Below are 12,101 nucleotides of genomic sequence, written 5' to 3'. Positions count from 1 at the left end.
CTACATACCCTTTATGGTCAGGGTTTGTGCTGCTTCCTTCCAGTGCACTCATAGCTCTAGCTTTTCTTTAGTCTCACTTTTGGATTTTAACACTGTTGCAGATATTTATTCACAGGTGGCTCTTTGGATTATGTTAATTCAAATCTGTGCAACTGCTAAAGCCAATTATCCCCAGATTGCCTTGTCAATGCCTTTGCTAATGGATAAATGCTTTTGTAGACCCACTTATAAAGGGTAATAGTAAGTAGACTTTGTTTCATGTTTAAAATTAAGAATTTGGTTTCACTTTATATCTGAATAAAATTCTGCTCTGAAAATCTGTTTTGGTCACATCTAATTCACACATAGCAGGATCCTTGTCAGAGAGAATCCTCTGTTGCCCATTGCCAAGCAATCACATAGGGGAGACAGGCCAGCTGGGTGATCCAGTGTTCTCAGTAGTGGTTGTGACACAGGAGCTCTTGGCCCCTCTGCTCTGCAATCAGTCCACTATAGTGGGACTATAACGAAAATCTTTTAACTTTTATTTTCTCTACCTGCATCATAAAAATTTGTATTTCAAAGTGAGGCACATTTTCTAAGCATAGAAATGTATTGTTCTGCTCATTTTTCATCGCTTTTAATATGTATCTTCTGCAATAAAGATAATCCCAAATGCCTTGTTAGTAACAGCAGTTTTATATGTCTTAGCTTTTACAAAGAGAAATAACACAGAGACACCGTCTCACATCTTTGCTGCACTTTGTTCTCCTCTGAAAATATTTCTTTTCTGAATTCTTATTGTCAAGTCTTAACAAGTAGTGAGGCTTGACAAACAATGCTTGGGTTTCTGGGTCAAAGTCTTTATGGCTGCTTAATTGTTTAATACATAGGAAGTAGGTGGTGGAAATGAATATTAAATTTTCATAATTAAGGGGAATCATGAGGGGAGTGTAGGAATCTCTGTAGAGGCTTGTGCTCCTGAAAGTGTTCATAAGACATATGGAAGAGAAGAGGAAGAATAGATATTGTGATAAAGCTGCCTTTCTAGAAGAACTAGGAAAACCAGATGAGAGAAACAATTGGCTGACTTAAAAAGCAAGCATGGATTCTGTGCATTACCATGTAGTTGTACCACAGGAGTCCTTGCTGTGGAAGTTGTGTGTGTTAAAAATGTGCATGGATTCCAAAATGACTGAATAAATTTGTGGAGAAAAAGGTTCAGTGATATGAAATAAAAAGGATAGCATTCCTGGTTCAAGTCCCTGTGGCAAGCTGAGAGGGCATCCTGGAGAGAATAAAATAGATACCTTCTTTTAAATAGTATTGGTGAGAGATACTTGGCTAGGTGGACCTTTGATCTGAGCTGAAAGGCAGTCTCTAATGTTCTTCTGAAGAAAATCTATCAGCCCATGGGAGCTTGCTCTCCCACCCCTTCTTTTTCCTTGCCTCTTGTCTAGGACCCCTTCTTTTCTCTCTCAAAGTGCAACACTTTTTTCCAAGTAACTCTGCTTTTTTCATCCATACCATCAAACGTTATTTGTGATCCATCCTGAAACTGTTCTTGCCAAGGTTTCTAATGTTGTTTCCTTTGCTTGATTTATCAGCTCTCTCTTCCTTCAGGGTTCATGGTCCTGTCTATCCCTCAGCGTCTCCTCAAAAAGATCCTCTTCATTTCCTTTCCCACTTTCTGTTAAATTTTCACAAAGCTTTGTCACTGGTGCCCTTCTGTTATTCCTTAACTCTGGGTAGGATAGTCTCCCATTATAAGGCACCCTATAAACAACTATTTAATTGTTTTCCTTAAAGCCTGTCATAACAAATTTTCTGTGCTTTCATGTGTGCAGGGCGGTTGACAGTGGTTAATTTCCCAGCTGATCATCAGTGTTTTCCATGTTTTTTTAGTGCTGATGTCTTTGCGGGTGCGGATCTACTGTCTTTGGGCTCCCTGTGCCATGCAATCACTTGGGACAGGAGCAGCCTCTTAGTGTGTTTGACCAAGGCACTAAAATGTGTGTATGACATTTGGGTGTGTATCACAGACAGGCAGTAACTAGGACAGAGCCTGGCATTTCTTCATGCTGATAAACTGCTGTCTTGTGTTGTGAAAGTGACTGTCTTTCCTTCAGATAATTTATGGACAGAATGCTGGCATACTCAGCTTTCAAAACATACCATTGGCGCAAACATCAAACTTTTATTCTGCTTTGGCTAAATTAGGAAAAAAAAATGCTTTGAATGTTTACATTGGATGTGTTCTCACTTCAGGGTCAAGGTGGACCTTCAGGAGGAAAGGCAGGAAAAGCTGGTAAAGCTGGACGTAAAAGACGGGTAAGATTCTCAAGTCTTAAAAAATGCTTTTTACTTTTTTTAGCTATGAGATGCAAAAAGGATTTAGTCTGAACAATGAGGGTTTTTTAATAAAATTGGTAGAATATCAACTGATTTAGCAGTAAGAGGTTGCTGTAGGTTTCCACTGAGAAGGAAAATAAACCAGCAAGTTAGGATGAAAAATATCACCTAGAACAAAGGCACAATTTAGGTAAAATGCAATATGAAAAGATTAAAATAAAATGTTTGGGGTGTGAATTCCGAAATACAAGCTGACTCAGAAAGTGAGAAAACAGCCTGCTCACTTTAGAAAATTTGAAGTATAGCCCACATTCACTTAACAAAGAAGTACAAGCATTAGAGAAAATAGCATTTACTTTTTTCACTCACCAGAATGTTTTTACTTTTGGGCAAAGAAATGATTAGAATACCCTGATTTAATCTACCTTCCTCTTATTTAGCTCCATTGACATGGATTGAAGAACAGTCTACATGCATTTAAACAGGAATGTTGATAAACAGCTTTTCACTTTCTTGAGACAAATCACAGTCTCGTTAAATGTTCCTCTTTTCACCATTTAAAAATGGAAAGTTATTTACTTTTAAATGGAAATCATGTATAAAAATGTTAAAACCACAATACTTCGTGTCTGATTCACTAGGGAAAACAGCCACTGAACTAACTGGCATCGAATTGTGTATGATAAATGTCCTACAAGCAGGTGTTCATGTGGAGAGCATTAAATCACAAACAACTGTTCTGGCATCATCATCTCTTGTGCACCAGAACGCCTGACCTTCCTTACAGCTTGCCTCATTTAGGCTCCCTTGGGGAAAAAAATAAGGCTGCAGCCTGTGACTTTCCCTTGGCGCTTATGCAAAATTCTCTGTTGCTTTCAGCCGCTGCACATTTTGACACAGCGTTGTGCTTTTTACCTCTGTGGTGCTCTGCCCGTAGCAAAGCATTGCTGGGTCCAGCCTCTATAACTGCAGCCATAAGCTGTACTTATGCCTTGGACTCATCCTCAGCTTTGTATGGCTATAAAGTTAGCAGGCCTGAGAGAACTGTATTTACAAGAAAGATTGATTTATTTTAAATCAACTCATTACACATTTTGAAGTTAAGGGAGAAATTTTGCCTGAAGCAGTGAAGCACTTTAATCAGCAGCTCTGTGTTCTGACAGTTGTTTCTGTAAGGACAATTAATTGAAATGCATTCCTGCAGTGATTCATTTTCTTTTTAATGACCTTTAATCATGACATCAACCCAATGCTAGCACAGGGAGAGCAGCAGTCTATTTTTGGGAGAATGGAGACATGCTGGCCTTTGCAAGAAATTGGTTAACATTCCTTCAGGAGCCACATCCCTGCAGCTTTGTATTTTGAACTAAATTCTAAGAGCAGCTTATAGAATAACACATCAGGAGTAATTGCAGGTTCTTGGCTTGTGCCCTTGAGCAGTCCTTAAGTCCTATAATACCCTTGGGTATTATGTAGCAAGGGAAACAGAATTGCCAAGTTTTAAACTGAGATTGAAGTGGAATCGCTTGAGTTTTGTTATTGGAGTTAATCCAGTTCTGTGACAGGGCAGAAATTATCTTCAGACTGCAGCTCCTCCAACCCCCTGAACTCTTGCTGGCAAGTTTAGCCATATGAAAATCTTCAGATTTTGGCCTGCCATTTGTGGTGTTCTGCTCTGCTCAAAGCAAAAATGGGTGGGGGAATGTTGTTTTTATCTCTTTGCTCTGTGCCTCAAAAAGTGCTTTGGCAAGGAGCAAAACAGTCACAGTCTTGTTGTACTGCTGAGCTTGTCATTCCTGTTCTAGGATGAAGATGACTCCCCTGAAATGGGAGACGACTGGTTGACAGCAAGGGCTGGAGTCAGATCCCTAGATCAACTGGAGCTGACTGAAGTTGTGAGTAAAGCAATGCCTGTCTTGTCATGAGATATGTACAAAACTCTATAAGCAGAAGCCTACCCCTTGGATTTGGGGGAAATTCCGCAAGAGTAAAACTTCAGTACTTGCTGAAGTACAGCATCTGCAGTACCAACTGAAATGGCTTCAAAAGGAGAACATGGAGAGTGTGCTTTGAAATCCATTTCTGGTTTTGAAACACTAACTGCCTGGAGGTGATCCAAAAGGGAAAATGTGGCTGGGGCTTCACTCAGTTAAGGAGGACCCAGAGCCAACCCTGAGCTTTACAGGTGCCTGTGTGCGATACACAGGACAGGGAAGTGTCCTACAATTTTATTGCGATTTCTTCCCAGATAGATTCAGTAGCACTGCTGTTGGTCACCCTTCCAACTGCAGTTGTTTCTCTCTGTTCACTGCCTTATAAAACTCTAGCATTGTTCCCTGCCCTTCAACTATCTGTGAAATGGAAGCTTTATGTACTTCCCCCAACTCAGGGAGTAAAAATAGTTAACAGCAGTACTTCTCTTTGTTCACAGTGGTCAATCCAGAAAGCACTGCTACTGAGCTTATTGTTTCTTTTTGTACAGTGTAAATTTTGAAGACACAAGTTGTCTGTCTCACCCTATAGAATGCAGCTAGCATTTTTCAAGTGCTACCATGTCTTAGATAAGAAATAACATTGAGAAACCCCACTGAAATACTGTGGTAGGAAGCAGGATGACTGTTCTGGATTCTACTATGAGCCAGGTTGGCCCCAAGCACTGTTCTTGTGGTGGCATCAGCTGCACATGAGGTATCTGCAACAAACTGAACATCATAGAACTGAGCATAAACTCTGTGATTTTTGTTGCTGTACATTGTATTAGTAGTGAAGTTTTATTTACAATACTATTTTGTTTCCATTCCAAAGGAATTAAAAAAGGAAATTACACGTACCTTGACAGCTAAAAATCCCCATATTCCCTGGGATATCGTCAGATACAACTTTAAAGTAAGTGTGACATGACCCATAAAACCAGAACTTTTTGCAATTAACTGGTTTTGTGTTTTCCTTTGATTTATAACCAGGTAAATTTTCTTTCAATGTGGCTACATCTTGTTATATTTACTGCCAATGGTTCTTAAAGGGTTTTTGTAAAGGGTAAAAGTCTAGAAGCATGGATGTATTTATTTAGAAATAGGATATCACAATTACAGAACAAGATCTGTCAGTGAAGGTAATTAATGCAGCTAATCTCAGGTAGTAACTTTTCCCATTCTCTGGTGGTTAAAGCACAAAAGGCAAGGCTTTTCTCAGTCAGTAAGAGTTATGCCTCAGTATCCACACATGAAGATTGAATTATAGGAGAGCTCAGAAATGTGTCTTGTGAAATCACTGACCACCTTTATTCATGATGAATAGGAGTGAGCAACAGACAACCACAAAACATTCAAGAGTCACACCTTCAAATTTGTGTGTGCAGGGCACACACTTCATTACCCTGGAGCAGCCTTCTTCCCCTACCATATACAGCCAGCAACACAGGCAGTCACACGGGAAGGGGGGAGTGGTGCCTTTGCCTCCCACTCCTCCCTGGGAAGGATTACACACCCTGAAAGAAAGGGCATGGGGACAGCTCCTCCAACTCTGGCATTGAATTATCCCCAACTTCAGGCAGGTGTCGTGGTTTAATCCCAGCTGGCTACTAAGCCCCACACAGCCACTCGCTGACTCTCCCATGGTGGGACAGGGGAGAGAATCAGAGGAGTAGAAGTGAGAAAACTCATGGGTTGAGATGAAGACAGTTAATAGGGAAAACAAAAGCTGTGCAAAGCAAAACAAGGAATTTGTTCCCCACTTCCGTGGGCAGGAAGTGTTCGGCAATCCCTAGGAAAGCAGGGCCCCATGTCGCTTAATGTTTACTTGGTAAGATACACCCCATCATTACAAACATCCCCCCCATTCTTCTTCTTCCCCCCAACATTCTTCTTCCCCCAGCTTTATATGCTAAGCATGGCACCATTTGGTATGGAATATCCTTGTGGTTATATGGGTAAGGTAGTGGTGAAGTGGGATGGGGAGCAGAACTCTGTGCAAACGCTGCTCGCCAATAACCAAAACATCCCTGTGTTATCAGCACAGTTTTCAGCAAAATCCAAAACACAGCCCCACAGTAGCTACTGTGAAGAAAATGTTCCCTGTCAAAACCAATACCTAAGGGAAGAGAAAACCAGCCAAAATATTCCCAAGTCTGTCTCACCTCTGTTCTACTGTACTTGTTTGACCAACCATTACATGATTCCAGAGAAAGGAAATCAGTTTTGTGGAGTCAAATAAGGTCCTTCTCTTCTACTTGGAGCTGAAGTTTTCCGTATTTATGGTATATAGACAGGTGATCAGTAGTCCATATATTCAAATTCTCCACACTGACTGAAGTGGGCTCAGTGCTATGCTGTGATTGATACAGTAAGCAATCATATATTTAAGAAGAAACTACTGAAGCATCTGTGTTCTGTAGTGGCTTCTGATTGCTTTTAGGTGCAGCTCTAAACTAAATTATACAGATTGAGTTGTTCTTTACTGTAAAGATGGTGAGGCACTGGAACAAGTTGATTCCCCAGTCCTGGCAGTGTTCAAAACCAAATTGAATGCGGCTTTGAGCAACCTGGTCTAGGAGAAGGTGTCCCTGCCCAGGGCAGGGAGGTTGAAACAAGATGTTCTTTAAGATCCCTTCCAGCCTAAACCATTCCATGATTCTGCAATTCTGTGATTCTGCGATTTTGTTGAGTTTTCCGTTTTTGTAGGAGCGAGCATACAAGATAGTGGACGATATGGATCAAACAGCCATTCACTTCACTTTGAATGGAAACTTGGTACCCAAAGATTCCGACGAAGGCAGACGCCAGAGTATCAAGTCAAGCTCTGAAGCAGGTAGGTTTATTGTCTGAAATCACAATAATTTTCAGATAGGCGCTGGTTCTGCTTATTCAACATGATGGAATGATCATGCTGCATTACTATGGAATTAAACAGCTCCTACTTTGGCTTGCATCCTTGCTGGCAATCAAAATTAGAAAAAATAATCAGCTAGATGTTTGCTGCAGTCTAGAAAATGGTGTGTGTTTTTTGAGTCATTTGAATGCTAACACTGAAATTTTCAAAGTTATTTAGTGTCTTTTGAACATCTTTCACTACCATTAGTTGGACATACATGTCTGAATATTAGCCTGCTTTGAAAGTTTCAGATGCGGTTTAAAGTATTAAAGCGGAAATGTTTGGAATCTAGGTGATTGTTCGGGACACTATCACATGCTTGACTAGTTCTTAAATTCTGACCAAGACCTCTACTTTCAGACAATGTGAGATACAAAATCCTGAGCTACTTGGACCTTTGATCTGAGTTACTATCACCACTCTTAGTTGTTGAGACAAAAAGATACATTAATGAGAAACTGAAAGCTCTGTTGTTAGCGAAGAGTTCTAGGTTTGAATTTTCAGCAGGGAAGGATGTACTGGCTAGTGATTTTATTGTATTTCTGCTGTTTGTGAAGGGAGAATTTCTGTCACAATGAGTGTTCTTTCAAGGTGGTAACTGCCAGGCACAATGATAACACTAGATAAGCTCCTGAGAATAGTTCTTACTTTCAGCTTCTAAGGGTCAATGTCTCCTTTTTTTTTTTACACTTAACAAACTGTGCATGATGATTTGAAGTAGGGAAGAGTGCTTAACAGGATCTTCAATGCCATGAAATCATGGATTTTTGGCAGTGTTTTTCGTACATTCCAAAGCAATTAGTTTCAAGTGGCTCGATGCTATCATGGTTACAGTCAAGGCTGTGATTGGTACGTAGACATCCATCATTCTCTAACAAGACTAGTATATTAATTTTTATCCATGTAAACAAGAACAACCATGTTATAACTTCTGTGTGCCTTGAAAACATTCTTAGTAGTTGTACATAACTGCAGACAATTTTGGAGGATAGAAGGGTCTAGAGCTGAAGGGATACCCAGAAACAAAGTCACGCAGATCAGAAATGGGTTACAGAAGTTTGCTCTGAGTCAAAATATTTACTTTTTATTTCAGTTCATCCAGAAATACTGCAGATGCATTCTAGAAATAACATTGTCACCTTTTGTGGCTTTGAGCAAACAATTGTTCTCCAAAGTGGGGATTTTTTACTGTGTTGTCTAATGAGACAGCATTAGGAAAGGGTACATATGTACATCAATGCTCCAGAAGACAGAGGATCTGCAGAATATTGGATAGGATGTCCTGTTATTCCAGACTCATTCCTTTATCCTTTCTGTCATCAGAAAAGACTCCTGTTGAGGAGGAAAATGCTCCTGTGGAGGCTTCTGCTGAGACAACTGAAAAGGCAGAGGTTAAAGATGAAGAACCCACAGGAGATGCTGAGGTAATTCTCTGTCCATTTTATTTTTAGTATTAGCTTTTAAATTGCGTTACTATAAAATGGGTTTGCTTCTGTGATTAATTCTTTTGTGTCTGAGATGTCAGTGCTGTAGGTGAGAACCTGCAGGTTCTGCTGGACAGCTGGGGTCCTGCTGCCATTTTTCAGGTGCAGAAGCTGTGTAGAGGGATCATACCAGATCTATCTTTATCCAGATATTCTATCAAAATAGAGTGTAATTTGCTGGATTCTGGAATCTTCCTGAACAGTATGTCCATTGGTGAAAAACAGAATGTGGAGGGGTGAAAGCAGCAGGCATAACTGAATGAAATAAATAGTGGCCCATTTTAAAGGCAGCTGATAGGAAAGGAGTAGCCTGTGAGAAGTTTGTTCTTATCCACACAGTGTCATAACCCACACGGTGTCAGAGTTTCAGGTGAAACTTGTTGTCTGGCAAGGAAATGACATTGCAGGGTAATGGGTCTCTAACAGAGTCTTCTGGTCCCTGAGTCCCTTTTACCAAAGGCAGCTGTGCTGTATTTTCTCTGTCAGGTTTTGTTTTAAAGCAATTTGAGTTCCTGGGTTTCTATATTCCTGTTTAGATATCATTTCAGAATCTCCTTGATCTGAGTGCTGAAAGTGTCCTAATTTGGATCTTAAGTATTTGAATTTTCAATTACAGTCTCCTTCACTAGGCAGCAGTCTGAGAAGAAAAGAAAGGGACAACTGGTTCTCTCAGGGTGGAGTCACTGCTGTATTTTCTTGCAGGCTGCAGAAGAGGGAGAAGGAGAGGCAGAGGCAAAGGGGGCAGAAACAGCTGAAGAAGCTGAGGCAGCAGAGGCAGAAGAGCCTCCTCCCCCAAAAGCGCCAGAGAAGAAGCTTGCAAACCAGTTCAACTTCATTGAGAGAGGTACAACTACGTACCACAATCCTCTGCGGGTATGTTGCTGTTTGCTTCAGTGACTTGGAGGATCTTTCCTTTGGGAGGGCATGTAGATCATCTGTGTTTGTGTCATATCCTGTGATCTGTCCATACTATTAGGAAAAAAAGTATAGTGGTTGTACTATTGTAAAACATTTGGTGTGGTGAAAATGGTGATAGAAAATTTCATGTCTCATGAACTCTTGGACAGCCTACAAAAAGTTTTGATCCTTCTGTAAGTCCTTAGGCCTCTACTTGGATATAATATTTTTTCATGTCTATTTTGTCATCTGAAAAAGTACAGAGCAATGATTAGGGTAGTAGCTGAGGACTTGGAATGTGTGAAAGCAATTTCTATTTGTCACTGGGTACTTTTATGGTCTTGTACTTCAATTCTTATTAATGGATCAGAGATATACATGCCCATATATTAAAAGGACAAGTGTGTTTGGGCTTTTATTGAGCATGGGTACTAGAGTAACAAACGTATGTAAGTGTGACAAATCTGTACTTCACGGTACATCTCCCTCCCACTCTGTGTGCACTTTCCAATCAGTACAGACCTAAAATCTTTTGTTCCTTCCCTAATTTTTTTGCTGAATCTACAGCCATTCCCTGTGAGCATGTTTTCATGGGGCCTTCTGACTGAGCAATCCTGGTGATGTTGGCTCCTGACTGAGTGCTGAAAAAGGAGTTTTCTACGTCAGGGATACAAGTTTCAGAGAGAAAATTCTCTTGTTCTTCTTGCTGCAATCGGCATATAGATATCTTCCCCAAGGAGCCTGTCTGTTTTCTTACAGCCATTACACCTAAAGTTAGATGCCTTTACATATGATGCACTTGGCGAGAGAGATGAGTTACTGTGCTGCTGGAGACAGAAGATCTCAGGAGAGTTTGTCCTGCAGTGGGGTGCTTGCTATGAAGTTTGAGCTAAGATTCTGTATCATTCAAAAATCTGAGTGGAGGCCATGGAATTTCTTATTTCTTTGTTCCCAGATCTGCATAATCTCTTCTTCTCAATGTTTTTATTGGGAGAAGCCTGTGTGTCTCTGTATGATTCTGCCTTTGAAAGTAGACTATAGGCCTTAAATAGCTGCATAGTACTGCTATGTGCTGTACAGGATGTGCAGTTTCCACCTCTGAGATATCTTCGTTTCAGAGGTCAGTGAAATGCTATAGGCAGCTTCTTAAAAATGTTCTGACACAGCAGTTTTTTGAAAAAACATGATGTTCTTTTAAAGGAACGTTTCACATAAATATATTAATATATTCCAGAATGTTGATGTAAGGATGGTAAAAATATTATTTCAGTAGCATCAGATGAATTGTTTATAAGTTTCGTTCTGTTCAACTCTTTTGTTCTGACTGTTGTTTCCAACTGGCTTTTTAATATATAGGACAAAACTTTTCAAATTTGGTAGGATGTCATAACTGATACCGTAATTGGTACCAGAACATTTCAAATGGTAGAGGGGGAAAAAAAACATTTTAACTTCTTCAAAATTAACTACTGAAGTATTTAAAGTATGTGGGAAAAAATCAGAAGGTCTTGTGAATGTTCTTTTGGTCCACAAAAAAATCTTTCTGTAGTTCCATGATCATCAATAGTGTTGTGCAGTGCTCTAGGAGTCTTTTGGATATCAAGTTATTCATTTGTGCAGACTGTTTCCACAACTGGGCTATGTCACTGCAGAGGGCTTCAATGCTGCTTCTTCGTGCTTTTTCTTTTTTCAGGAAAAAGGATATCAAACTGACCCTGCACCTTATGAAACTTTCTCAGCCAATGTTAACCAGGTATATATATATCTCTATATCTATCTCCTTTTTATCTTTAAAGTTGTTTTAGAATATATTTTGGAAATTGAGGTGTGAGAAAGTTAGAACTGGATTATTGTGTTTGCATTCCTTGCAGTGGAATGAACTCCTTTATTGTGGCTTTGATCTCTGTTTTGAATCTGACAACAAACTAGTATGACCCTCTCTTCTGCCTTAATGGGTGAACTTGCTCACGGTTTGTATTTCTAAGGTTCAGCGTCTTGGTTTAGATTCTTTTCACTGGTTTATTTTTTGCCAGCCACCCTGACTTGTCTGCTTTAGAGAGTCTTTCTTAAGTGAATGAAAATGGGGGAAACACAGGGTGAGAATAGTTTTGGATTCAGCAAGAGGTGGGCTGCAACTTGCAGGTACTGGTTCCTCTAGGGACATAGCTCTCTTTTGGAGTATTGTTAAGAATTTGGCATAAGCAGCACCTGGGTTTTTACTTTGTCTAAGTTTAGCTGTATGCAAAAGCAGGTTTCTAAAGCCCAAAGCTGAACCAAATGAGAGCTACAGCATAAGGACCATAGAAGACCTCTTGCAAGAGACTTAGCTCTGTTTTATGTAGTGGAAATGTGCCTATCTGTTCATGATGAAAAACTGTATAGCATTTGCTGCATCTCTTAAAAATGTAAAGAAATTTATTTTGGATGACATTTCACACATGGAATACGTTGTAGCTTTCAGTGGAAAGGGAACCCAGCCAGTTCTGTTGTTTAATTCTCAGATATTTGCAAAATGTAATT

General features: G+C 39.9%; 1 protein-coding gene across 2 annotated transcripts in view; it reads left to right on the top strand.

Annotated features, from left to right (window-relative positions):
• DNAI1 (dynein axonemal intermediate chain 1) overlaps positions 1-12,101 on the top strand; it is a 138,863-nt gene that overhangs the window by 9,240 nt on the left and 117,522 nt on the right. For both annotated transcript variants that reach the window (XM_048292675.1, XM_048292674.1), the window contains exons 2-8: positions 2,248-2,310; positions 4,137-4,226; positions 5,137-5,217; positions 7,011-7,137; positions 8,524-8,624; positions 9,387-9,557; positions 11,275-11,334. In XM_048292675.1, coding sequence (XP_048148632.1) covers positions 2,248-2,310; positions 4,137-4,226; positions 5,137-5,217; positions 7,011-7,137; positions 8,524-8,624; positions 9,387-9,557; positions 11,275-11,334 — 693 coding nt within the window. The remainder of the gene's footprint in view (positions 1-2,247; positions 2,311-4,136; positions 4,227-5,136; positions 5,218-7,010; positions 7,138-8,523; positions 8,625-9,386; positions 9,558-11,274; positions 11,335-12,101) is intronic.

This window comes from Corvus hawaiiensis, chromosome Z (assembly GCF_020740725.1).
Source record: "Corvus hawaiiensis isolate bCorHaw1 chromosome Z, bCorHaw1.pri.cur, whole genome shotgun sequence".
Taxonomy (NCBI): Eukaryota; Metazoa; Chordata; class Aves; order Passeriformes; family Corvidae; genus Corvus; species Corvus hawaiiensis.
This window is presented reverse-complemented; position numbering and strand designations above follow the sequence as displayed.